This window comes from Hemicordylus capensis, chromosome 4 (assembly GCF_027244095.1).
Source record: "Hemicordylus capensis ecotype Gifberg chromosome 4, rHemCap1.1.pri, whole genome shotgun sequence".
Classification (NCBI taxonomy): domain Eukaryota; kingdom Metazoa; phylum Chordata; class Lepidosauria; order Squamata; family Cordylidae; genus Hemicordylus; species Hemicordylus capensis.
Window position 1 is genome coordinate 73,620,564 of NC_069660.1, and position 27,331 is coordinate 73,647,894.

The 27,331-nt window shown below is 40.4% G+C and overlaps 1 protein-coding gene across 16 annotated transcripts in view; it reads right to left on the bottom strand.

Annotated features, from left to right (window-relative positions):
* The window catches only part of ANKS1A (ankyrin repeat and sterile alpha motif domain containing 1A), a 245,708-nt gene that overhangs the window by 88,973 nt on the left and 129,404 nt on the right, over positions 1–27,331 (bottom strand). For all 16 annotated transcript variants that reach the window (XR_008306214.1, XR_008306212.1, XR_008306213.1 and 13 more), the window contains one exon: positions 7,233–7,299. Coding sequence is in view for 13 of the 16 variants with exons in the window: in XM_053246248.1 (XP_053102223.1) it covers positions 7,233–7,299 (67 nt within the window). In the remaining 3 variants the exon portion in view is untranslated. The remainder of the gene's footprint in view (positions 1–7,232; positions 7,300–27,331) is intronic.

Below are 27,331 nucleotides of genomic sequence, written 5' to 3' on the forward strand. Positions count from 1 at the left end.
TCATATACAATCTGTATACAGTGTACTATTGTACAGATCTGTAATCATGTACAGTAATCCGTACATTATTCTCAGATGTGCAATAGTACTCTTCCTATCATGCATTTGAGGGGACCTGTTCCCAATTTTACTTTAAAATGAACACATCTACAGTCAAACATGTACAGTACATATGTAGAGATATCTATATACATGTACAATTTAAGGTATGAATAGCACTAGTGTATAATACTAGTTCCCAGGTGAGTGGGGCTGCAGATGGTACAGGCAAACCTTGCTAATCACAGACCTGGCACTTGTGGCTTTGTGCATCCACAACTGGGAAACTGCCACCCAAACTCAGACACACAGACCAACTCAGACTCACAGACACATATTTGCGTCTCGGGGAGGGGCAGAAATGGCCTCGGGGTCCTTTCCACCTGCCATTTTGAGGACAGGAACCATTTTGTGGCTGAGTTTTGTGGAAAAAAGGGAAATAATTTTTTGTAAGAAAAAATGCAATTGTGGGGGGCATTGCTGGACAGCTGGAGACACAGAGCACAATAGAGCACTCCCCCCAATTCCCCCCTTTCAGTCTTTTTTGTTCCATTTTTCACTGCCTCAGGAACCTAACCCTCCAATTCCCATTGCCCTAATGCCCTTTTATCTATCAGTGCCCCCCTCATGAGACGGAACCCCCGTGGATAACACGGTTCTCCTGTACCAAAAAAAGCAAAAAAAAAATTCTATCAGTTACATAAGGGCAGCCATATTAGCCTATTTAAAAACAAACAAAACATTAGTCAACTTGCATGTCTAAGTCTAACAAATCATGGTATTGAAATAGCATGAACCTTTGTGGGCAACCACAGTAGTGATTTTAGGTAGTCTTAAAATATGCAATAGTTCTATTATCTGTGACAAAGTAATTTTAAAAATGCCAACTCAAAATATCTAAAGTGAGGAAACAGTTTTAAAAGGTTGACAGTACTGAGAAACTATGGTTTGGTTTATCTCATTCAACTTCCTTAGCCAGCAATCAGTTTTCTTTCCTATGCCTAGAACAGGATTGTTCAGCCTGCAGTCAAAGCAAGATATTTTTAGTGTTCCATCTGGAAACTGCCCATGGATAAAAGTATTTCATGTCACAGTTCATAGCTGCTAATTTTAGTTCATTCTAATGTGAGTGGATCATCTAGGTCTGAGCACTAATGCATTTTCATTGACCTCCTATGGGAGAGCAGGACTAGGAGCTCCTAAAGAACATGAAAAGGATCCCCATTCTTAAGAGTGCATCACCTGTAAACTTTAAGACATCCTAGAAGTATGATTATTAGAGTTAATCTGAAAAAACTAGTAGGACCCCAATCCTGTAAACACAATGTACTAAGTAATGAACTGTGTGACAGTGTAGGTTTTCTCTCTCTGATAAATCGTATGGGTCTGGCCAGTTCCACTTTGACATTTCATGTCGATAGTAGAGCTCCTTAAATCTGAGAGGCAACAATCAACTAATAACCGATTCTCTTCAACTACAATGGTAAATTTAAGTTAAAGGTTTCCAAGCCAAAACTTTACACAATTTAACCTTGCCCTTCCTCGAAATATAAAAAGAAACTTGGAAAATATCTGCCTCAAGGAGTTTATACACAAACAACACATTTAAACACTTCTCTGTTCGGAAGCCTAGGACTAAACAGGAAATTCACTGTCGCATCAACATAGCAGCACTGATGCTACATTCTGAAGTTAAGAGATAAGACAAACCTCAAATTATTTAACAATATGACAATTATATGTATGATGACAGCAATAAAAGCAAACAATTGTCTTCAGAGCAACTGTTGACATCTTACAGATGGATCTTGATAAAAGGCATGACAAATTGTTGGTAAAAACTGTTGAATCTTAGCCATGGGATATATGACACAAGAACTTAAGAAAAGCCCTGCTGGATCCGGCCCCAGGACTATCTAGTCCAGCATCTTGTTTCACACAGTGGCCCAGCAGATGCCTCTGGGAAGCCCACAGGTAAGAGCTGAGGGCGTGCCCTCTCTCCTACTTTTACTGCCCTGCAACTGGTATTTGGAGGCATCATACTTGACAGAAAACCTTAAGTATAGACCTCACAACTGAGACCAAATGTAATAAAATGAGTGATATTGGACAGAGAGCAAAACTGAAATCTAATGTACTTTAAGTTATGTACAGGTTTTCAAAGTGCTGTGGCCCATACAAGCAGGAAGAGGAATGACCATCTCAAAAGAACTACTCAGAGGCCAGTCTCATCTGCAAGCATCTTCTGGGTCACACAAACACGACAATATATTGTTTGAAGGCTATGCCTATTGTGAGAGGTTCAATTCCTAATCAAATTGCTATACAAAGGGGTGAACATTTTATTTGACCAATAGCTCTCATCCAGCTGAACATTATGCAACACTGACTGGGATGTTTACAACTCCTGGCTCAGAGGTGCAGAAAATGAACAGAATGGTGGGCTCTCTCTCCTCTTATATAGTCTCTCAAGAAAACAACAAAAGCAAGCACCTCAGAAATGCCGTTAAGGGCAGATGACAAATATAAACAGACAACTGCACAATTGAAATATTTATCCAATTTAAGCGAACCAAAGTAGCTCCTAGCAGGAAGCCCAGTGAAAAAAACAGCGCACCTAGCAGGAAGTCCAGAGCTGTTCTCTCTCATTATTATGTCCAGTCTCTTGGTATTAAGCCACCAGTGGTGGCAACAACAAGTCTGTCCTCTCTTGCTTCCACTGGCTCTTCCTTCCATGCTTGGAGGGGAGTGGAAGCAATGGTCAGAGAATGTTGTTGCTGCCACTGCCACCTTAGACAGCATGGAGAAGCCAAGCGGCCTCTCATAGGAACATAGGAATCTGCCATATACTGAGTCAGACTATAGGTCCATCTAGCTCAGTATTGTCTGCACAGACTGGCATTGGCTTCTCCGAGGTTGCAGGCAAGAATCTCTCTCAGTCCTATCTTGGAGATGCCAGTGAGGGAACTTGGAACCTTCTGCTCTTCCCAGAGTGGCTTCATCCCCTGAGGAGAATATCTTGCAGTGATCACACATCAAGTCTCCCATTCATATGCAACCAGGGCGGACCATGCTTAGCTAAAGGGAAGTCATGCTTGCTATCACAAGACCAGCTCTCCTCTCCTCTCGCTGGTCATGTGGCCATCTATGAAGCTAACTTAGTCAGACAACTGGTCCATCTAGCTCAATATTGTCTACACTGACTCCAAGGTTCTCCAAGGTTTCAGGCTGGGGTGTCTCTCGCAGCCTTACCTGGAGATGCAGGGATTGAAACTGGGACCTCCTGCATGCAAGAATGCAGATGCTCTTCTACTGAGCTATGGCCCCTTCCCCTAAGGGGAATCTTACAGCGTTCACATGTAGTCTGCCATCCAAATGCAAACCAAGGTGGACCCTGCTTCAGGAAATCTCATCCTGATGAACATATGTGTATCAGAATGCTCTTTACTCTGAATCTTCATTTGTCTGTGTATGGCTGTTCCTATTGAGTTTGAATTCTAAGCAACTTGGATTACAAGCCTCTAACCCTAGATTAAACATGATGTGTCACCAACTCTCAACAGATTCTTCCATATTCTTCTAAAGTCAACACTACTGGGTGTCAAGTTCATTCTAATTTTAGGCATGTGCACATTTTAAGGCAATCTCAAAGCCGTTTCCCACCTTACTGTCTTTTTCTGCACAGATCACTAGAAGCTTGACCCATAGTTTATTGGATGTATAGCCAAGTCTATAAAACATTTTATATTGGTGATTCCATTAAATGATAGGTCACTGCACTACTTCTGAACAAGTCTGAGGAGACCTCATCTGATATCCATATCCCCTGCTGCATGTTTCCTTCTATAATTATACAAAAAGGTGTGTAGCTCTGCCCAACACTCTTCTTGCAGGACTGTCCTGTATTAAACAATAGTTATTAAACAGAAAAATAATCTTAAAAGGTAATGTGCTCTTCAGTGCATTTGTATAAACCTTTTGTTTTAATTTTGTTATTGTGTATTTGTTTTATAGTTTATTTTTACACTATTAATTATTATAATATTATTAATTTTATTAAGTGACAATGTGAGCAATCACTCTTTTAAAGTTAATATTTTTCTATTACACTACCTTTGAAAAGAATTGTAATACTCAAAACAGATCAGATTATTTTTTAAACAAAACTAATTTGAATATATATATTGTATTTAACATATTTGTTTACTGCCCATGGTTGAAGTCTCTAGGTGGTTTAAAACATGCTGGATATGACATTTAAGTTTTATCCTAGACTGCACCCTCCTTCAAACAGTCTTTCTGTTTGAGATTAAAATAATGCCCTACATAATATTACAAAGATCCTTTTTATAGTCCCCCTTCTCCACTCAGATGAGGCAACATCTAGATCAGCCAATCTCCATCACATGTTGATCCAACAACATATGATTAATTAGTAAGCAAGACTTTCCCCAACAACTTTCTCCCTAGACATTATTGTTTAAGGCTGGGAAAAAGGGAGACTAGTTATGCATTCTCCAACATGTGTTAAAAGTCAATTTATGGGGAACAATAATCCAAAGCTGGCAAGTTTAAGACAAAAAGAAGAGATAATAGACTCAAGAGCCATCTCTTCTAATACATATGTAACAAGTCCAGTAGATCTTCAGTGGCAGCAAGCAAAACCACAAATGAAACAAGTAGAGTCAGTGAAGCGATAAAAGAGAAGAAGACTTCCTTCAGAAAATGGAAGTCCTGCCCAAATGAAGAGAACAGGAAGGAACATAAACTCTGGCAAAAGAAATGCAAGGACACAATAAGGGATGTAAAGAGGGAGTTTGAGGAGCATATAGCTAGAAGTGTCAAGGGGAATAACAAGAACTTCTTTAAATATATCAGAAGCAGAAAACCTGCCAGGGAAGTGGTTGGACCCTTAGTTGATGAGGGTGTGAAAGGGATTATTAAGGAGGATAAGGATATTGCAGAGAAGCTGAATGAGTTCTTTGCATCTGTCTTCACAGTAGAGAATACTGACCATGTACCATTACTCCAGAACTGAGTTTTTCAGGCTTGGAAAGTGAAGAACTAGGCCAATTCGAGGTGATGAGAGAGGATGTTCAAAACTGTCTTGAAAGCTAAAAATTAACAAATTGCCCGATGACATCCACCCAAGAGTTCTGAAGGAACTCAAATGTGAAATTGCTGATCTCCTAGCAAAAATATGTAACTTGTCCCTACAATCAGGCTCTGTACCAGAGGACTGGAAAGTAGTCAATGTAACTCTGATTTTCAAAAAGGGATCCAGGGGGATCTCTCTAAACTGGGTGAGCGGGTGACAAAATGGCAAATGCGGTTCCGTGTAAGCAAGTGTAAAGTGATGCATATTTGGGCAAAAAACCTCAGCTTCACATATACACTGATGGGCTTTGAGCTGTTGGTGATTGACCAGAGAGAGATCTTGGAGTCATGGTGGATAGCTAGTTGGAAGTGTCGACTCAGTGCACGGAGCCCATCAGTGTATATGTGCAGCTGAGGTTTTTTGCCCAAATATGCATCACTTTACACTTGCTTACACTTGAAAAAGGCAAATTCCATGCTAGAGATCATTAGGAAGGGGGTTGGGACTAAAAATGCAAGTATTATAATGCCCTTATACAAATCTATGGTGCGGCCACATTTGGAGTAGTGGGTACAGTTGAAAAAGGCAAATTCCATGCTAGAGATCATTAGGAAGGGGGTTGGGACTAAAAATGCAAGTATTATAATGCCCTTATACAAATCTATGGTGCGGCCACATTTGGAGTAGTGGGTACAGTTCTGGTCACCATATCTTAAGTAAGACATTGTTGAAAAGGAAAAGGTGCAGAAGGTTATCAGGGACCAGGAGCACCTTCCTTTTGAGGCAAGGCTACAGCATATAAGGCTTTTTAGTTTGGAAAAGAGGCAAATACAGGGAGACATGATAGAGGTGTATAAAATTATGCATGAAATAGAGAGAATGGACAAATATTTCTCTCTCTCTCACAACACTAGACTGGCCTTTGGCCGAAATAAACAAATAATACACAACACTAGAAACAGTGGTCATCCCATGTAACTGAAGGCCAGGATGGAAATTAAGGACCGTCAAAAGGAAGTACTTTTTCACACAGCACATAATTAATCTATGGAATTATCTGCCATGGACAGTGCTGATTGCCACTAGCTTGGAGGGCTTTAAAAGGGGCTTTGACAAAGTCATGGACAGGTCTATAAATGGCTACTAGTTGGTGGCTATAGGCCACCTCCAGCCTCAGAGGCAAGATGCCTCTAAATACCAGTTGAAGGGGAGCAACAGCAAGAAAGAGGGCATGCCCTCACCTCTTGCCTGTGGGCTTCTCAGAGGCATCTGGGTGGCCACTGTGTCAAACAGGATTTTGGAGTAAACAGGTTTTGGGCCTGATCCAGCAGGGCTGTTCTTATGTTCTTGGGTCTTAAACTTCCTAACATTTATTTAAATGTAAATAAAGGTAAATAAATAATTTACATGTAAATAAATGTATGGGGTGGTACATGTATACAAACACCCAATACAAAAAAGTCCCTGGGCAGTTCACAACATAAAACTATTAAAACATTAACTTAATCAAAACAATCTAAAATACAATAAAAATGCTAAAAATGAAGCTTTAAAACTATAAACTAGAAGTTTTTAAACTAAAACTATAAACTATATTGCATCCCTACTAAGCCATGCTCTTTGCCTTTCATTCTGTCCTCTCCCTGTACCGAACCTTGTCCTCTGTAACATTCATTTCTCTTGCACACAGAACTTGAATACTGTGGGCACTAAATAAGTAGAAATAAATAATATGTAAAGCGAGACATGTTAAAAAGGAAAGTGATATATAGTGTGAGCAGCAGTGATGAGACCCAGTAGCTGCTTGAACTTAAGAACAGAGCCTCAAAGAAGTTAACAGAGGTGAGTGTGTTGATTGTATGTACATTTTGAGAACAGCTGATTGCTCTCTTATCTAGGTTCCTACTCTTGGGACAGCCTGAGATAACAGAGCAGATACAAAACATGGTCTGAAGAACCCAACACTCCCACACTGAGTCCCAATAAGCACTCAACTTTTGATACTGTTCTCATTTGCTCTTTTGAATATCAACACAGGCTGAAATGGTTATCTGGAGCAGAACTCAATCACACCTTTAGCAATTCAGTATGGTACCTGAAATCCTCTGCTGTTCCTGAGAAAAGTCAATGCCTTCTCCGATGGAGCTCATGATTTTCTCGATCTGAAAGATACAAGAAATATTAATGAGACAGAATGCATAAACTAGTAGAGCCTGGCTTCTTATACTAATGGAGAAAGATGCATATTCAAAAGATGCTGCTTTTATATGGTTCGTCTGGAAAGAATATATTCATCGTCAATTTAAAGAAAAACAAACCACCTTATCAAGCTGTAAAACTATTGAGCAGCTGGTGTTTATTCATACTATACTGGGAGTTAACACCAGTTTAGGTTTTACTTATAAGAATAGGAAACTCTTTCATACCTTTGATTTCTCCTTAACACACACAAACCCCATCTATTAGCAAATGTGTACTCCTGCTAAGTAGAGATTTCATGGCCCACATCCCTACTTCTACTGAAAGACTACAAAAGCAAATGCATTAAGATGAGCTTTTAAAAATATATACAAAAGCAGAAGCATTTGGGCTTCAGCTGTCAGTATGAAGAAGACTACTTAGACCAGCCTGAACAAAATCTAGCTCCAAAGTATTTACAGTTCAAAGAAAGGAAGCAGTAATTGTAGTCAATGTTCTTTTTAACCATTTCAAAGTCTATTGAAGTACTTCCATGGAGAGTCTCAGCACATAAACAAGATTTCTATCCAACATTAACCTACGAAGCTCAAAGCCCAGCCCTCTCTGAACAATGCTGGGAAGAGCCTAACTTGTATGCTTAATCTCAGCAATGTAGTTTGTATAGCAAATTACAATCCTGTACCTTCCACTGCATAGCATCTTGTCCAAAATGGGTCTGTGTCCAATTCCCAACAGAAAAATTAAGCAAACAATATAATATTTACCTCCACATTGCTACATTAAGGAGTTTTGACCAATATTAATAAGTCAAGTTACTATTATTTTTATCAAAGTTTAGAACATACAGTTTATCAGCAGCTGAGACAGGGAACTCATCTCTCCTTTAGGTCACCAAATGGAAGATGCAGCAGTTTATTTAAAAGGAAAGATTGAGCCTGAAGATGCATATCCATGATAAAATGTCAGAATTTATGTAGGACTGCTTCTTATGATCAAATGTAACAATATTTGCAAAATGGCCATGCAAATAAAGGCTATTCCAAGATCAGATTTTATCCCTGTAAACACCACTACTGATCTTTTAGACAACTTTTCAAAAGCTCTTGAAAATTTGCTTTTAAATAATCATATGCAGCTTCCATCTGAAATATTTACAGTGAATTCACATCCCTCCAAATTGGATTTTAGAGAGGCAGTGGAACTAAGCTTGAAGTTGAAAGTCCAAGTGGATTTTCTGGAGGTTAAAAGTAAGCATTTTTGTCCAAAATAATTTGTGTTAAGTATTTTGTAGCACAGCACATTAACCTAAACGAATCTCACATGGAGCAAATAAAAGTTTTCCCATAACCAAAGGAAAACACAGCCCACACTAAAAAAGCAAAATAATAATAATATAATTGCACAACTAAGCAAACCCAGCAGTCAGACTGCTTCCCAGCGGAGGCAAAGCTTTGTAGGTTTCTTACATTGGAGAAAGACTGAACTTCTGAGACATCGGGCCCCTGCTGCTCAAACTGCTGGGAAAGAGCAAAACATGTTTTCCAAAGGCAATTGAATCCATTAAACAAAGCACAATTTAGTATATTAGAAGAGATATACCAACAAGGGACTCTTCCAAAAGGCATTTGATCCAAAATACAAGAACTAGCAAGAATTTTACAGAAGACCAACTTCTCTTACTGCACCCCAAATTGCTTTCTGGTCATAAACAGAACACTTAACAGTTTAGAATTGTTTCCTTTATACTCTTTTATCACTTCCATGTTTGACTTCACACATTTCCAAGAAAGTGTGGCAGTGCAATACCCAAAAGGCCAAAAGAGGTTTCCCCATATTTAGTGGGGAACTCTTATATGCCTAAGAATGTTCAATCTCCTTGAAATTTTGTGGGGCAGGGGAGAGAAGCAAAATGTGAAAGAAACATTCTCTGGTTTCAACTCCTTTTCAAGTTATAGAAATGAAAACAAACAACATATGAACTTTTCCTGAAGTTTATGGAGTCCTGTCCTTGTAAAATGGTCTCCCAAGTACACAAAAATGATCCAATGGAAACAAAACACATAAATTCTGATTGTTTAGAGAGACTAAAGGAAGCCTTTGGTTGTTTCATGACAAAAACCATTGCTATAGAGAAGATAACACTGCATGTTCAAAACTTGATTCAGGGGATACACAATTCTTCACACACATACAAAACACTTAATTCACAGTATGTGAGGCATAATTAAGTCTTATTTATGGCACTTCCATCATAGATATGAGGAATTTAACTATTACAATCTTTTGGAAGATCCCAAGAAACAGATTCTGATTTTAGGTTTTTGGTGTTTTTTTAAATGGAACATGAAGAATACCTCAAGGACACCCATTAAAAATGGTGGTAATCTAGAAGATCATTGTTTTACAGATGCTTAAAGGCCTACATAAACTCACGACTTTGTTATCCAAAAATATTTATAGTAGATCTTTGTCTATTTTTAAATAACAGTTCACTATGGTAGCACACTGACTTGCTCTGCTGTTCTACAATCCCAGCTCCAAGCCCTATTACAGTCACCCAGCACACAAATTCTGAGGCATTTAAGCCTAACAAAGTCCTTCCATTTACAACAGCTGTGCTCCTCCCCGAGTTGAAATGTGGACACTTGCCAAAAGCCTTCATTCAGCATGCACTAACAAAAGCAGCTTGACATACTCTTAGCTGGAAAACAAACAGAACTGCCATGTCTGGTAATATCTTTTGCCTTTTCAATCCCACCTCATGCATAAATACGTCCACATAAAATTCTTCTATAAAAAGGTAAATGTCCTCAGGGATGCTGCAAGGCAGCCCACCTTGCTTCCCCCAGTCTCTGTTAATTTGTTTCAAGAGTGTTTTCAGGATAAAGAATGGGCACAGTGAACTTCAAGGAAGGAAGTATACTCTTTGTGGCAAATTACTTCAATTTTGATGAAATGATTGAAGTAGCGTTAAAATGCTGCAATGCCTGCACTCTTCAATCAAACTGACTTGTGACCCAGTGGCACCCCATGTACAACTCACTTATTTACTTGAGTTATCTTTCAAAGTTCCCTTGAAGCAGTTTGCCCACATAAAACCTCTCTAACTCCTAAGTTTAAAAAGCAATTGGGCCAGGGGTGTACAGTTAATAAGGCAAAAGGAGACAGATGTCTCCGGGCCCACAGCCTCTGAGGAGCCTCCAAGCAGCTTGGTCTGGCTCACCCCAGCCTGTTTTCCTTCTCCCAGGTGGCAGCAGCCGCCCCTTTCTCCCCTTCCCCCAGTTGGGTCTCCTCCTCCTCCTCCAGCTCAGCTTCTGCCAGCTGCTGACGCTACTAAGCTAGGCTACTACTTCCAACTTTTTCCCACGCCACAAGGTGCTGGGAGTGGGACATGGAATGGGAGGACACAGCCCTGCGAACGTCATCAACAAAGTTGCAAATGAGGGGAGTTAGGCGGTGTTCTATTGGGAAGAGTATGAGCCACGGGGAGAGTCATTGCAACCAACAAAATGGGGGCACCAGCAGCAGCAAACAGGACAACGCCAGGCTGCACCAAAGCACTGAGCCCGCTGCCTTATTCAGACAGCCCCTGAGTGTTACAGAGGCAGAACAATTCTTGTGTGGCTTCTACCTTTCTCCCCACATCCCTGTTGCTGTTGCTGCAGCCTCCTCCTTCTCCAGTTTCCCTCTCCACTTCCTTTTATATGTATCCCTTCTCCCCTGCAAGACTTTGCTTCATGAGGCAGCTGGGTGTTTTTAATTTAAAAAAAAAATTATTAAAGAAAAGAAATTGGCAAGTGATGTGCATCTTCTTTAGGTGCAAATTTTCTACAGATAACGTCAGCAGCAACAAGAGCCCTCAGCAAGATTAACTCTCCCTTAGTCCCTTCCCCTCAAAACATTTGCAGGGGAGCTCAGGGCGCAGGAAGCTATCGAACGCTGCTTGCTCATGCTCTCCCTCTGCCTAGTGCATGCCCTGGTGTTTTGAGCAAGCCGCAGAAGGAGAAGCTCTGGATAGTAAGTCAGGCACGGGTGGGGGGAGAGGAACGGGACGCCTCTTGTTTTTGCGTGAGCAGCTGTCAACTTGCAAGACCTGGGCAGTGGGGTTAGTTCTCAAGAAAAATATTTCTGCACCTCCCTCCTTGTGTTTTCGTTGTATTCCCATGTTTCCGAGTTGCAATAGCAACTTGATGGCTCTCAAAGGTTAAGCACGACTTAAGGCAAGTTCACATAAAGGAAGAGGTCTGCTGCTGAGGAGGAAAAATGAGCTACCAACATTGCATTTAGCATCTAGTGACATAATAGCGAGGGGAGGAAGGGAATGGGTTTGATGTATATTCAGCCTGGGTGGCTAAATGTTTCCTGCCAGATTCCCTGTTAAAACCATCCAACATGGGCTAGGCATATAAAGCTGTTCTCATTATCCCCACTGCTTCTGCCCTCATTCTTCCATTGGGGTTTCCTATTCTTAATCCAGTGCGTATTGTGATGTCAATCATACTTCCCTCCCACCTTTTTCCATTTTGGGGTAGTCATGTTATCTTGGTGGTGTGCACAAGCATAAAACGCAGTTTGGAAGCTACAATATGCTACATTAAGTTCTTGTTTATTAAGTGACAACTGACTTCCAACTCTGGTTGTGTTTTTCTGTGGATTGCCTTGAAGTGAAATTCACCATCTATCTTTCCCTGAGACCTGGAGCATGCGTTTTCAAAAATATATGGACGACTGTGCATGAGTGTGCATGCTTGGGACATCAACATAGATTACTTCACTTAGGGTACATATACACTGTTACACACATGGTCACTTGATGTTCCGGTCATTATGTGTGATTGCATGTATGAAGCAGGTATAGGTAGGTTGATAATGCTTCTTTGGTGATGAGCGGGATCTCACTATGCCAATAAAACAGCACAAAGAGACTTGCAAGGTAATCCTCCAGTCACACACATTTGGTGGATGCAGAACTGAGGCTAGATCAGTATTCTCTCTAATTTTTTTCATCTGTGTGCGGTATGATTTTTGTTCTAGGCAGCAGTGTGATAATACTACTTCCACCATACTAATTTGAATATTGAAGTATTATCACTTTCAGTAACAGTTTGTTGAAGTATTGCCTTGTGTTTATTATACTTTGTAATAGAATAAAGTGGAATTGTAAAATACACTTCTTTTCCCTTCCATATTTATGGTGCTTAGTCATTAATAATGTTCTTATGCAGCAGAGACATGGGGCCAGGAGGAGAGGAAGGCAGTGAGGGGCCTATTTTAAAATCTCGTCTCCGGGCCCACTCAGGTACACCCCTGAATTGGGCATTAGATATAAAAACTGCTTCAGGAGAACCTCCTTCTTAGGGTGTGCATGCTATTTTTGCTGGTGTTTTACTTTAAGTAGCTCTCATGCCAACCTCAGAAAATTGCTTTTTAAAACTCAGCCAAGGCATCAAGACACATGCCTAACAATGAAGTCCTGGGCCAACCACTAGCAATCCTATTAATTGCCACTTGGCCTATATTCATTTGAGCCTATCTTCATCCCCATAAGGATGAGAAAGTTGCTTTTTCTTTTAAAATGCACACATTCTCAGGAAGGTGCATTCCTTGCTCAGTATCAAACACCATGCTTGTACAACATCATAGGATACACACAACAGATCCATACAAGGAAGGAATCACACCAATAGGAGCTTAACAACTGTTCCAGTTTATAGATGGTATTTTAATATTTATCCTCCAGATAGGCTGAGGACTAATTCAAAAGCAAAAAGGGTTCCTCCACTTAAATGAAGTAGAAATTTATAGCAGCATCACTGGAAACCATTGACATAATGTATCCTGCCACATCATTTTGCCTTGCAAAAAGATTCCTCCCAGTGCAACGTAACAGAAATCTGTAGTAACATTGCAAATTTAAGATGGTATAAAAATAATGTTAATGATGGAACACGTTAATCTGGTCTAATGGCCTGCACTGTATCTCAAAGTAGGCACACACATGAAAAGTGAACTTCTATGGGGCGAGTTTAACCCATGACTCAAGAATCTTTACTGTACAAAGTGGGCCAAAATCTCAAGTTTTTTATTTTATTTTTAAATATTTTTAAATGACTGTAGGAATAAATCCAAGCAATTCTCAAGTTATCTATCTCTTTGCTCACAGAACAAAGAGGGGTGAACTTGCTTTTCTTCTTTCCCCATACTCTCCTGTTGTGAACATGTTATTCTCCCAGCACAAGCACAAAGTGTTGTTCAAGGTTAATTTTCATTAACTTCCAGGCAAGTTCTCTCACTTCATCTTGTATCCAGGTAAATGTAGACATGTTGCCTGAGCCTATGCATGTTCATTCTACAGCACGTCTCACTGACTTACACAGGACTTATTCTCAAGAACACATGCACACAATTGCCAATCATATGCTTCATGCATTTTTCACATAATTAGCATTCTTCACAGTTGAATGAACAGATGAACAGCTTTAGAGGGAGATCTTCTCTAAAACCAAAAGGCATAATCACATCAACAATGGTCAGAAAGTCTCAAAAAAAACTGAACTCACTTTTATTCATGTTAAGCAATAGGAAAGCAAAATGGGTATGGTTATAAGTGAGTTGTAAAGCTTGTGTGTTTAAAGCAATAACCTAGTCAAACCACAGACGAACTATTGCTATGTTAATAGCTTGTTCTTTCGAGAACACTTTAACACTGTGTTGCGTATTATAGCTTTTGTCTCAGAGCAAGTTCTTGCAAGGGGAAGAAATGCTGACTCATCCCTGCAGAACTTTCTGGCAAAGGCTACTCCTAAAACTCTTCTTTACTTTTGGTAGGTTAAAAAATGGCTGCTCCCCCACTATGCCCGCTCTCTATTACATAGCTTGACCCTCCCTGGGCTTGGGGTGGAAACCAGGGGAAACTCTTTTTCTTTTGCTGTTTGAAAAGTACCAAAAAACCCATTGAGGTTTGACGACTGAGGTGTGTTTTGCACAAGAGAAAAAGTCCCCTTTTAGCCTCAACTCTTTCTCCTGAGTAAAAAATCCACTCAGATGAGGTTTTAAAAGAAAAGAACAAAAATAAAAACTGTTTTATTCAAATGCCACAGACTGCTTCGGTCTGAGGCTTTCCCAGCTTTTAGTTACAGGTAAAAATACTCAGTAGGTTACAAGACTACTTCAAAAAGCACTCCAGATGAAGTTGGGTTGGCACACGTTTAAAAATCGTGTTTACCCAGTTGAAAGGAACAGGTATGTAGGAAAGCACAATTAAAACTTGCAGAGTCTTTTACAATGCCCTGGCGGGATGGGTGAATGCTAGTGTTTCTTAGTTTAGTTACATTACAGATAAACAATAGCGATTCAGTATCAAGGATCAATAACCATCAATAACCCTCGCTATGCTGATGACACCACTCTGATAGCTGAGAATGCAGATGATCTGCAAGCTCTAGTAATGAAAGTCAAGGAGCACAGAGAAAAAAATGGGACTACGACTAAATGTAAAGAAGACTAAACTAATGACAACGGGTACAGCAGCCAGCCTCAGGATTGATAATGAAGGCATTTAAGTGGTGGATAGCTTCTGCCTTTTAGGATCAACCATCAACAGTAAAGGATCCAGCAGTCAAGAAATATGCCGCAGACTAGCACTTGGTAGGGTTGCAATGAAGGCCTTGGAAAGGATATTTAGATGCTATGATGTGTCAATACCTACAAAGATTAGAATCATGGACTTTAAAGAAGCAAGATAGAAAAAGTATTGATGCTTTTGAACTTTGGTGCTGGAGAAGACTTTTGAGGATACCATCAACAGCCATGAAAGCAAACAAATGGATCATAGAACAAATAAATCCAGACTTTTAACTCGAAGCACAAATGATCAGGCTCAAACTATCATACTTTGGACATGTCGGAAGTGAAGGACTATGCGCTGTCTCTTGTCTCAATGACAGGAGGTCAGACTAGTGAGTCAGAGGGCTAGAGGGTCAAGACACTGGTCATCCCTTCTCCACTGCTCTGACACTATCCCTTTGGAATGTAGATTGCTACTCTCAGGGACACTTCCTTCCTTCCTGCCTTGTCACTCCCTCCCTCCCTCCCTTCTCTTCCTTTCCTTCTATCTTGAAACATGCAAGCTCCTCTCCCTGTACCATGTGTGCAGAGATGCAGAATCCATCTGCATCTAGCTAGATAGATAGATTAGAGATCCTAACTCCTCACTTTCCTATCTAGAATGCAGTTCTCTAATAAATACCACTTATATTGATTTGAAACTATGAACTGGCTCCAAGTCACTTTATTCTCAGCATACACGCATGCCTAACCAAATTCCGCTGAGTTGTGCCTCTGTGCACTCTGCTATAATGAAAAAGGGTTTCTCTTACCAGAGAGAATTCCCAACAGGACACATTATGTGAAGACCCAGCTCCCTTGAGAAATCCAAAATGCTGGGGAAAGTTGAAGGAAAGGAAAGAAGAGGATGACCAGCAGCAAGGTAAATGGACTAGATTATGACAGCAATGAATGCACCACTGAGAGACCTTAAAGGCCAAATTGAAGACACATCATCCTGAAGAGAATCTATCTATGTGGTCGCTAAGAGTTGACACAGACTTGAAATCATTTAATCAATCAATCAATCAATCAATCAATCAATCAGGGATATATAAAGCAAACACAAAAAACAAAGTCTAATGAAAAATCTGACTTAAACTTTCCCTACACTAAACTTCCCGAAGCCAAAATCCTGGCTTCCTTGATCTTTAACTCACCAAATCCTGGATGAGAATTCAAACTGCCTGCCCTCCTGGCTTTCCAGGATCCATGTGGCCCCATTTGGGAGCGAAATTGGCCTGCACTGCGTTCACAGCACGGCTGCAGCAGCTCTCCCTGCCTTTAAAAGGCAGGGAGAATTGCTCCAGCCACGCTGCAAATGTAGCGCTGGCCGACTGAGCTCCTAAACAGGAGTGCATGGCCCTGTTTGGGACAGAAACCACGCCCCCGTGTCTAATGTCAGACGTGGGGGTGTGGCTATACACTCCCTGCATCTGACGTCAGATGCAGAGAGCGGGGCTAGGGGCCTGTGACAGAGGCAGCACCCAGGCCACCATTGGCCTCCCTCTGTATCCCGATCCAAAATTTGAATACAAATGGGCAAGTCCACAACTGGAGACAAAAAGAGCCTTTTCTACTCATTTTTTCCAGCGTATTGAGGATTGATCTGAGTAGGATGCTGCTAGCATATTTGGGACAAGGTGGCAGCAAGTAAGCACTTTATATGCCTTTTCTTTAATGTTTAGAGAGTGGGATCTTAAGGAATAAAAGTTCCAAATTAGAAGCCAGTCCTCATCCCCAACTTGGGACCCAAGGTCCTTGTTCCATCTATCTCTAAAGGAGGGTTTAGGAGATTTATTTATTTAGTTAGATTTATATGTTGCCCTACTCCCATAGGACTCAGGGCGGCTTACAAACAATAACACATACAGCAACACAATTCTATAAAATACATCTTACATAATAATCTTTGTAAATCTAATCAAATAGAATATGGCTGCACAAGACAACCCCTATAACATATTGTGTTATCCATAATTAGTTTTTCAAGTTTTAGTCCTATGAGATTTTTAAAGCATATCTTGAATTAAGTGTGTAACCTGAGCAAATTAAACCAAGGAAGATGAGGGGGTCATTGGTTGTGTTTATTATTTCTTGAGAAGCATGCATTTTATTTTGGTCCAGAAACATAATTTTTGTTGTTGTACCTACGCTTTTTCAGTATAAGGAGGAATTAACCTGTTTCCCCGGTGAGAAGAAATTTTGCCTGAGAAATGAGGTTACAGGGGAAGGTGAAAGGACACGTGTGTGTGTGTGTGTGTGTGTTCGTTCATTCTCCCCCCGAGTCCCATATTTTAAGAAGGCTGGAGAGAAAAAAGTTCTGATTAGTTGCTGTAGGTCTGTTGCTAAGTTTATGCCAGAAGAGTTTATTGATATCATATGGGTAACAAGGAATTTTCAATACATGTCCATGGTACGTGGTTAAAGGAGAGCCATAGTTTGGGAAGAAAGTAAAGTTGCTTCATAATATATTTATAGATTTGGTTACTTCATACCTCCTTGGTTCGTCTGTTTTTGTAGAACAAATCTTTGGTTTCTAATGTCTCCATATAAATTTATCCAAGGTGTGCTGCCATGTCTGGATTTATGTGTAAGGTATAGAGATTGGGATAGTTTGAAATAGAAATAGAATACTAGGAAGAATGACCATTTTTACTAAGTGAAGTCTTTGCATCCAAGAGAGATTTAAGGAGTTCCAGCTACTGTGATTGGTTTTGATTCTTTGGAGTAGAGGTTTGTAGTTGATATATCAAAGAGCGAGTCTCCATTGGATATAATCCAGACACCCAGGGACTTCCCATTTTGCAGGGACATGTTTGAATTGGGTAAGACTCAGTATGTGGTCCTCTTCATGTTGTAAGTTGCAAGTGTAGATTTGTTAATGTTAATAGTGAAACCCCGAAGCTAGTTTGCATTGGTCCAGAATGCTAAGAAGGTTATTTAAGTGGCTTGGAGAGGTAAAGGCTAACTTCATCAGCATATAGGCTAATTTTATGCTTCATATAGTCTATATAGCTAGGAACATAGGAAGCTGCCATATACTGAGTTAGACCATTGGTCCATCTATAGCTCAGTATAGTCTACGTCACAGACTGGCAGCGACTTCTCCAAGGTTGCAGGCAGAAATCTCTCAGCCCTATCTTGGAGAAGCCAGGGAGGGAACTTGGAACCTTCTGCTCCTCCCAGAGTGGCTCCATCCCAAGGGGAATATCTTACAGTGCTCACACATCAAGTCTCCCATTCATATGCAACCAGGGCAGACACTGCTTAGCTAAGTGGATAAGTCATGCATGCTACCACAAGACCAGCTCTCCTCTCCATAAACTGACCAGTGTTATAAGGAGATTATCAGACAGAATGCGCTAAAGGTTCAATGGAGAGTGAGAACAGCAGGGAAAATAATGGGCATCTGAAGTATCCTGAGGAAACCTAGCAGTCATGGGATAAGGGGACAAGTACATGTGTGGATTGCTAACTGGTTGAAAGACAGGAAACAGAGGAATAAATGGAGAGTTTCTACAATGGAAGGAAGTAAAAACTGGGGTCTCCCAGGGATCTGTACTGGGACCAGTGCTTTTTAATTTATTCATAAATGATCTAGAAGTAGGGGTAAGCAGAGAGGTGACCAAATTTGCAGATGATACCAAACTCTTTCGGGTAGTGAAATCCAAAACTGATTGTGAGGAGTTCCAAAAGGATCTCTCCAAACTGGGGGAGTGGGCAACAAAATGGAAAATGCAATTCAAAGTTGGCAACTGTAAAGTGATGCACATTGGGATGAAAAACCCCAACTTCAAGTATATGCTGATGGGATCTGAGCTGTTGGTGACTGACCAGGAGAGGGATCTTGGGGTCGTGGTGGACAGCTCGCTGAAAGTGTCAACTCAATGAGCAGAAGCTGTGAAAAAGGCCAATTCCATGCTAGGGATCATTACGAAGGGGATTGAAAATAAAACTGCTAATATTATAATGCCCTTATACAAAACTATGGTGCGGCCACATCCGGAGTACTGCGTACAATTCTGGTCACCACATCTCAAAAAGGACATTGTAGAACTGGAAATGGTGCAGAAGAGGGCAACCAAGATGATCAGGGGCCTAGAGCACGTTTCCTATGAGGCAAGGCTACAACATCTGGGGCTATTCGGTTTAGAAAAAAGACAACTGCAGAGAGACATGATAGAGGTCTATAAAATCATGCATGGTGTGGAGAAAGTAGATAGAGAGAAATTCTTCTCCATCTCCCATAACACTGGAACCAAGGGTCATCTCGTGAAATTGATTGCCAGGAAATTTAGGACCAACCAACGGAAGTACCTTTTCACACAACGCATAATCAACTTGTGGAATTCTCTGCCACAAGATGTGGTGACAGCCAACAAGCTGGGTGGCTTTAACAATTGGAGGGCTATAGGCCACCTCCAGCCTCAAAGGCAGCATGTCTCTGAGTACCAGTTGCAGGGGAGTAACAGCAGGAGAGAGGGCATGCCCTCAACTCCTGCCTGGGACTTCCCTCAGCATCTGGTGGGCCACTGTGTGAAACAGAATACTGGACTAGATGGGCCTTGCATCTGATCCAGCAGGGCTATTCTTATGTCCCTCTTCGGATATTTATCATTTCAGATTGTAAGCCACTGGGCAACAGTTTTGTCATGCAAGAGTCATAAAGTGATTTTTTTTTTTAAACTAGGGCCAAATCCAAAAGTTTGCAGTAGGCAATATAGAAATTTTGGTTCCAATCTGTTGAACACTTTCTCGGCGTCCTTATTCAGAGTTACCAAAGGTATCTTATGGATACAAGCCCAATTTATGATATTTATGGATCTTTGAGTGTTGTCTCGTAGGTGTCTATGTGGCATAAAGCCTCGAGGTGTAAGCAATCTCCAATAAATGTATTGAGTTTCGTGTTTGAAGGGGAGGTAGTTATCCAATAATCTAGTGATGTGGGCTTAGCATGGAGCTTCTGTGGAGTATAAAGTTGCATACAATTTAATAAATTCAGCCATAATGTCAGCAGAGCTTGTCAGTTTAGTTTGGTTCCTGGTCAAAAGCAGTTTAACTTTTCTTTCTAAAATTTCCTCTTGTACTGTCCCCAAAGAACACACAATCTAAAAAAGAAACATTAGATAGGCCACAGAGACAGCCACTGGAGGGATGATGTCCTGAAGATGGATAAGGCCAGTTGCTCTCTAGGTGCTAAACATGTTCTAAAACTGTCTTGAAAAACAAAAAATTAACAAATCACCAGGTCCAGATGGCATCCACCCAAGAGTTCTGAAGGAACTCAAATGTGCAACTGCGAATCTCCTAGCAAAAATATGCAACTTATTCCTACATTCAGGCTCTGTACCAGAGGACTGGAAAGGAGCGAATATAACTCCAATTTTCAAAAAGGGATCCAGGGGGGATCTAGAAATTACAGGCTGGTTAGCTTTATTTATTTATTTATTACATTTCTATACTTCCCCATCCAAGAGCTCTGGGCGGTGCTTAACTTCTATTCCAGGCAAATTGATGGAAAGCACACTTAAGAACAAAATCGTTAAACACACAGAACAGGCCTTGCTGAAGAAAGACCAGCATGGCTTCTGCAAAGGCAAATCTTGCCTCACTAACCTTTTGGAGTTCTTTGAGAGTGTCAATAGGCATGTGGACAAAGGTGATCTGGTTGATATAGTATACTTGGACTTCCAAAAAGCTTTTGACAAAAATCCCCACCATGGGCTCTTGTGTAAGCTTAGGAGTCATGGGATAAGGAGACAGGTTCATGTGTGGATCAGTAACTGATTGAAGGACAGGAAACAGAGGGTGGGAATAAATGGACAGTTTTCACAATAGAGGGAAGTAAGAAGAGGGATCCCCCAAGGACCTGTACTGGGACCTGTTTTCTTTAACTTGTTCATAAATGATCTAGAAGTTGGGGTAAGCAGTCAAGGGGCCAAATTTGCAGATTATACTAAACAATTTAGGGTACTGGAATCCTCAACCGATTGTGGGGAAGTCCAAAAAGATCTCTCCAAACTTGGCGAGTGGGTGACCAAATGGCAAATGTGGTTCAATGTAAGGAAGTGTAAAGTGATGCATATTGGGGCCAGGGCCAGACTGGGGGCACTGAGAGGGCGGTGGAACGTATGTGAGGAGGGTGCTGTGGTTTGAGCAGAATAGGTAATTAAGGATGAGAGTTGGGGCGCAGGGGCGCTGTGCGAGTGGTGTGCACTGGGAATATGCCCTGTTACCCTGTGGGCCAGTCCGAGCCTGATTGAGGCAAACCCCCCAAACTTCACATATACACTGGTGGGATCTGAGCTGTCAGTGACTGACCATGAAATCTTGGGGTCATGGTGGGCAGCTTGTTGAAACTGTCAATTTAGTGTGCAGGAGCTGTAAAAAAGGCAAATTCTATGCTAGGGATTATTAGGAAGGGGACTGAAAATAAAAATGCTATTCTAATACCCTTATGCAAATCTCTGGTGTGGCCACATTTGGAGTACTGTGTTCAGTTCTGGTCACCGTATCTTGAGGACAATGTAGAACTGAAAAAGGTACAGAAGAGAGCAAGCAAGATGATCAGCCAAGTCATCAGCCAAGATGCCTGAAGCACCTTCCTTATGAGGCAAGACTACAGCACTTATGGCTCTTTAGTTTAGAAAAGAGGCGACTAAGGGGAGACATAATAGAGGTGTATACAATTATTCATGGAGTAGAAAGAGTGGAAGGAGAGAAATTTTTCACCCTATCTCACAACACTAGAACTAGGGATCATCTCATGAAACTGAAAGTCAGGAAATTCAGGCCTGACAAAAATAATTACTTTTTCATACAGTGCATAATTAACCTATGGAATTCTCTGCCACGGGATGTGGTGATAGCTGCTAGTTTGGATAGCTTTAAAAGGGGCTTTGACAAAGTCATGGAGGACAGGTCTATCAATGGCTACTAGTCTGGTGGCTATAGGCCACCTCCAGCCTCAGAGGCAAGATGCCGCTAAATACCAGTTGCAGGGGAGCAACAGCAGGGCTTCTCAGAGGCATCTGGTGGGCCACTGTGTGAAACAGGATGCTGGACTAGATAGGCCTTGGGCTGATCCAGCAGAGATGTTCCTATGAGTGTTGGGTCGGGGGTGGTAGTTGTAAAGAAGCTTCTTCAATCCCCATAATGACTTCAGAATTCAGCTTAAATTGAGATGGCATAATGAGGTAAAACTTGTAGGGAAGATCAAATGGTATTAAAGATCCCCCCATCCGGGTTCTTATTTGTGAAGATGTGTTATTTGATCTGCCTATTGTGCTCACTTCGGCAGCACATATATGAAAATTGGAATCATCTGCCTATTATCATGTTTTCAAGACATGGACTGAACTGACACTTTTAGAAGCTTAGGGGAAACTCCAAGGTGAAGCGCTGAGAGTTCAGGCCTCCCATGCAAATGATCTCATGTCCTCCCTATTTTAATTCTTTTCAGTACATTTTAATAGCTTTCCTGCTTTTTGAGAACTGTAAATATGGCATAAAATACTGCATACTGAAAGCAAAGGCATGTCATTTTTCACAGGCAGCTTTCTGAATCTGCCTAGAATTCTGGAAGGACCTTTTTAAAAACAGAGGGTTGCAGATAGATAGAGAAGACCTTGACACCTTGCTGCTTCCACATGCAATTTCGTATGCAGACCTTTTGGATTAGGGACTACAGCAGCAACTGCAGCTCCCCAGCAGACACTCTCAACTGCCTGAGGATGAACATCTCTCCTGTACTTCCTGCAGCTGTACTGGGTCCGCTTCATAAAATGTGTAACAGCTCTGAAAGTAACCTCTTCAGTCGGTTTTGCTTACTTCTTGTACGATGTGTCCCTGCTACAGTTCATTGCATCTGTCAACTACCATGGAACTTTAGGAACACTGTTCATTACTAGAACTTCAGCTACTCCTTTCTGCAAAAAGCCAACATAAGCTTAAAAACATTCCAGCAAAGGGGATGACGGGCAAAAGGCTGTAATTATTTGTAGCAAGAATTTGTAGTAGATATAAAGGGGAAAGTAATCGTGAGTTTTCTGGTGGGCGACAGTGGAAGAGCTACTTGGGGGGGAGGTGGATAAAGCAATCTAAGCTTCTGTTCCACGTACGTTTGTGGGAAGTAAACACTACAAACTCAAGTTTGACACTTCTAACCCGTTAGAGCCGCTAACTAGAAATGTGAATCTCTCACTAGGAGTATTGTTTTTACTCAAACTGTAAAATGCAGTTTTAAAAGCTGAATAGAATTCTGGGTACAGCCATGTCAGTGTTCATTTACAGTCCCTTCTTTCTACATGTATACGAATGCGTGATGCATAGGAGAAATCTGGCTCCATTAACAGTGAAACATTACTCCAGAAAGATTTAAGCAAAGAGACACCACAAAGGTAGTGTTTACAAGATAAACAGGGGCTTCTACCACTGTGCACAAACATTCGTTGATGTTTAACTGTACGGCAGATGATAAACTTCAAGACCTAATGGGTGCAGAATGTGATGCTGTACAATAAAATTGAGGCCAAAAAGAGTCATGCTTGGTAGGATTACAGGCAAATTTGACTCCTCCACCTTAGATTCTCATAACCAATCCAAGTGAACTGATAACTTCTCAGCTAATGTAATCAAGCCAATGTAATAAAATAAATAAATAAATAAATAATAACATCAATATACTATTAATAATAATAACAGTAATAATATTTTTTTTTTAAATCAACTTTGCTAGTGACCCCATAACAAATTTTTCTCTGGGCAGCTCACAACACTCATATAGAATATGAGCAGGGACTAACAACCAACCTCAACTACATTTTCATTTTTGCTTTAACTGAATTAATTTATGGAACAAGATGCTGTCAGAGCTGTTGGATGGGACAGTATAGAAATTTAATAATAAATTAATATATAATTAATAAATCAGATTGTTTCCTAGGAATCCAAACTCATCCTTCAGGTTTGGGAAATCTCCGTAACTGGGAAATCTGCCCATATCATGGTTATTTATTCCAATTATTTCCTAAAATGCAACAAAACTATAGAACATACATTCTGTCACTTGCCTTAAGTTTTTCATTATTTCTTTTATTTTTAACCCTGAACTGTTTTGATTTAGCAGACTTTCTGAAGCAATTAAAACTGTATTCGGCAGGCTCAGTAAGGCCCTAACTAGCGCATATGTCCTTAAGCCTTTAAACACAATTTGGCGTGTTGGGAACAAGTGCTGCTTCCCACCCCCCATCCCGCTTTAAGAGGGAGCAAGGCAGCTTACTGTACTATAGCACAGCATGGCTGCACACCATTACCTTGAGTACTAAGGCCCAAAAGCACACTCAAGCCACTGACTTCATGGAGATGCAGACACTATCAACAATATACAGTACAAACAACAGTTATGGTTTGTAGCACAAATAATAATAATAATAATAATAATAATAATAATATTATTATTATTATTATTATTATTATTATTATTATTATTATTTACATTTTATATCCCACTCTTCCTCCAAGGAGCCCAGAGTGGTGCACTACATACTTAGGTTTCTCCTCACAACAACCCTGTGAAGTAGGTTAGGCTGAGAGAGAAGTGACTGGTTCAGAGTCACCCAGCAAGTATCCCAGCTGAATGGGGATTTGGACCCGGGTCTCCCCGGTCCTAGTCTGGCATGCTAACCACTACACCACGCTCACTTCTGGGCTGATATGGATTTTGGGGCCTGCATGGTAAAAACAGGTTAATGCTAATGTCACTTTAGACAATAAAAGTCAGAAATGTAACCTAACACAACTATCTACAATCAAAGATGTAAAATGACAAGAGGGGTAAAGGAAAACATTGTAACTGTATTCTTCTCAGTAAACGCAAAGATTATCAAGTTCAGTTTATGTATTATATGACCATACTTTAAGGGAATCTGAACCAGTGCATAATTAAGAGAAAATGTTGCTTGTGAGTATCTTTCCTGTAAACCATAACTAGAAATCTACAAGACTGCAGCTGCTACATCAACACAGAGTAGGGCCATGGCTGTTTATGATGCTTGGCTAATTCTGTCAGCAGAATCATACTATACAATTATAGGCCATTAAGTCACCATTATCCTCACTTCATGTATACATAATATAGTAGGCTTTATTATTTAGAACTTGGCAGTGCTAATATTGAAGGCTTGTAAATTTAATGCTATTCTTGTTAATCTCAATTGGAAATAATAAAGTTGCATGCCTTACAAATTATGTCCATAAATGCAAGGCAAGGAAGAAAATTATACCTTCCTTTCCCATGCAATCTTTTTCTATAAGTGAGCTCCAGAGACAAGACATTATAATGTGCATTGGCTCTCTGCTTTGCTTTATTTTCCAATACGGCATATATCTCATTTTCACCTTCCATTTATCAGTAAGGATCAAAAGAGCTAGATCTTAAGCACCCTGAACAAAACAAATTGGTATCATGGACTAAATTGTGTTTTGTTAGGTAGCTTCAGATCCTTAGCATGGCATATGTTTACTTTTAAAATGGCAACACCCAAATTTTAGAAGGATGCATTTGGGCTTATAATTTCAACTTTAGTGAAGTTGTCAACAACTGTGGCCTGGCTCAGAGTAATATAGAACCATAATTTAACCCTGGCTTCTCATTATTCCCTCCAGCCTTGGTTGCGTATAAGCAAAGTAACGATTCTATTACTTGCTGTGATGTTCGCATGTGACCAATTTTAGCTTGCTCTAAGCAGAGTTTGCCAACAAGCCAGGATCTGACCTGGAAAAAATACCAGTTTTAGACCCTGTTTGTTCAAAAACTGTTTATAACAGGGCAAAACTCTTTACATTCAGACATCACAACCAATCCTGGCTTGTTCTAAGTCAGTATCTGTAGTAGAATATTTCCTCTCTTTTTCACATCAAAAGGACGGGACTCCCAAGACTAGAATTCATTACATGAAACCAGAATTAAACTATAGCTCCACACAACATTTGATTTGGACCTCATTTCTTAAGTGCAAAAACTTTATTCTACTTTTGGAAGTTTGCGATATGTTGACAGGTGCAATCATAGGTGCAATCCTGCCATTTGTTATGAGCAGCCCAGTCCTAAATAGATTTATATGGTGTTATTCTTACATCAGTTGCAAACAGGATTGCAGACCATTAATATTAACACAAGATCAGCTAGTCCTTCCTACTTGTCTTATCATTCCTTCTTTGCTCTGTTGTTTCTGAGGTGTTCTGAGTTTAGATTCTCTGGTAGCATATGAGATTTTCAATGACAAACCATGAATCCACTCTCATTTGCTACCAAGGAATCTACACTCAGAACACCTCAGAAACAACAACAACAAAATTATTTGAGAAAAATAATTTAAAATATTTCAAATATTCGTAAAAAAATCGTACGAGTGTCCGATTGCTTTGGGGTTTGGGTGGTTGTTGGCACCCATGGGTGCTCCACAATAGGGAATAATGGGTTGGTTTGAGTCCCACTATACCCTATGAGAAAAATAAATAAAAATAAAATTCAAAAATTCATTAAAAATCGTACGAGTGTCCGATTGATTTGGGGTTTGGGTGGTAGGTACCCATGGGTGCCAGCTACCACCCCACCCACTTTTGGAGGTTTGAACCAGTTTGAATTTGAACTGAACTGGAAGGGTTCAAGCAAAATCAAAACCGAACCTCCCCCTCCTGGTTTGAACCCGGTTCGAATACGAACCAAACTGGGCAAACTGGTTTTGTGCACATCCCTACACAGGAATGAGTACTCCTTCCTACAAAAAACCCAACAAATCCTGCCACGTAGCAAGTTAGCATACAATATTTGGGATAAGAGTTCTAGCATAATCCCTTGCGTGCAATTTTATTTCTTGGCACAGAAGAGCATTGTGAACCTGCAAGTCTTAAATAGTCCAATCCAGACATAAGTTATGGAACAAAGCACTGTAACAGATGAATAAGTTCACAAATCAAACACCAGTGTGTCCTAAGTTTTATACTTATTTTTTATTTGGAACATGAATTTGCTTTCAAATCAAAAAGGTGGCCAGCACGGTTTACATAACAATATGTAATTCCTATATCTATGCCCAGTCGCTCATCTTAAAAACAGTTATTCAGAAAAGCTGGTGACTAAGCTGATGAGGCTGCAATTGTTAAGGCTCTCTTGCTTCCCTAGACATTGGTAACAACATTTATAAAGGAAAGAGATCTATCACCTTCCCACTAACAGCTACTTCCCAAACACCAATCAATAGGGGACTAGAGTCCATGCAAAAGAGGATGAGCATGTTCTCCAGAATTTAACTGCAACATCTACTTTAGAAATTAAGCCATAACACACTTACTTCTAGGCTGAGTGCAGTTCATCATCCAAATCCC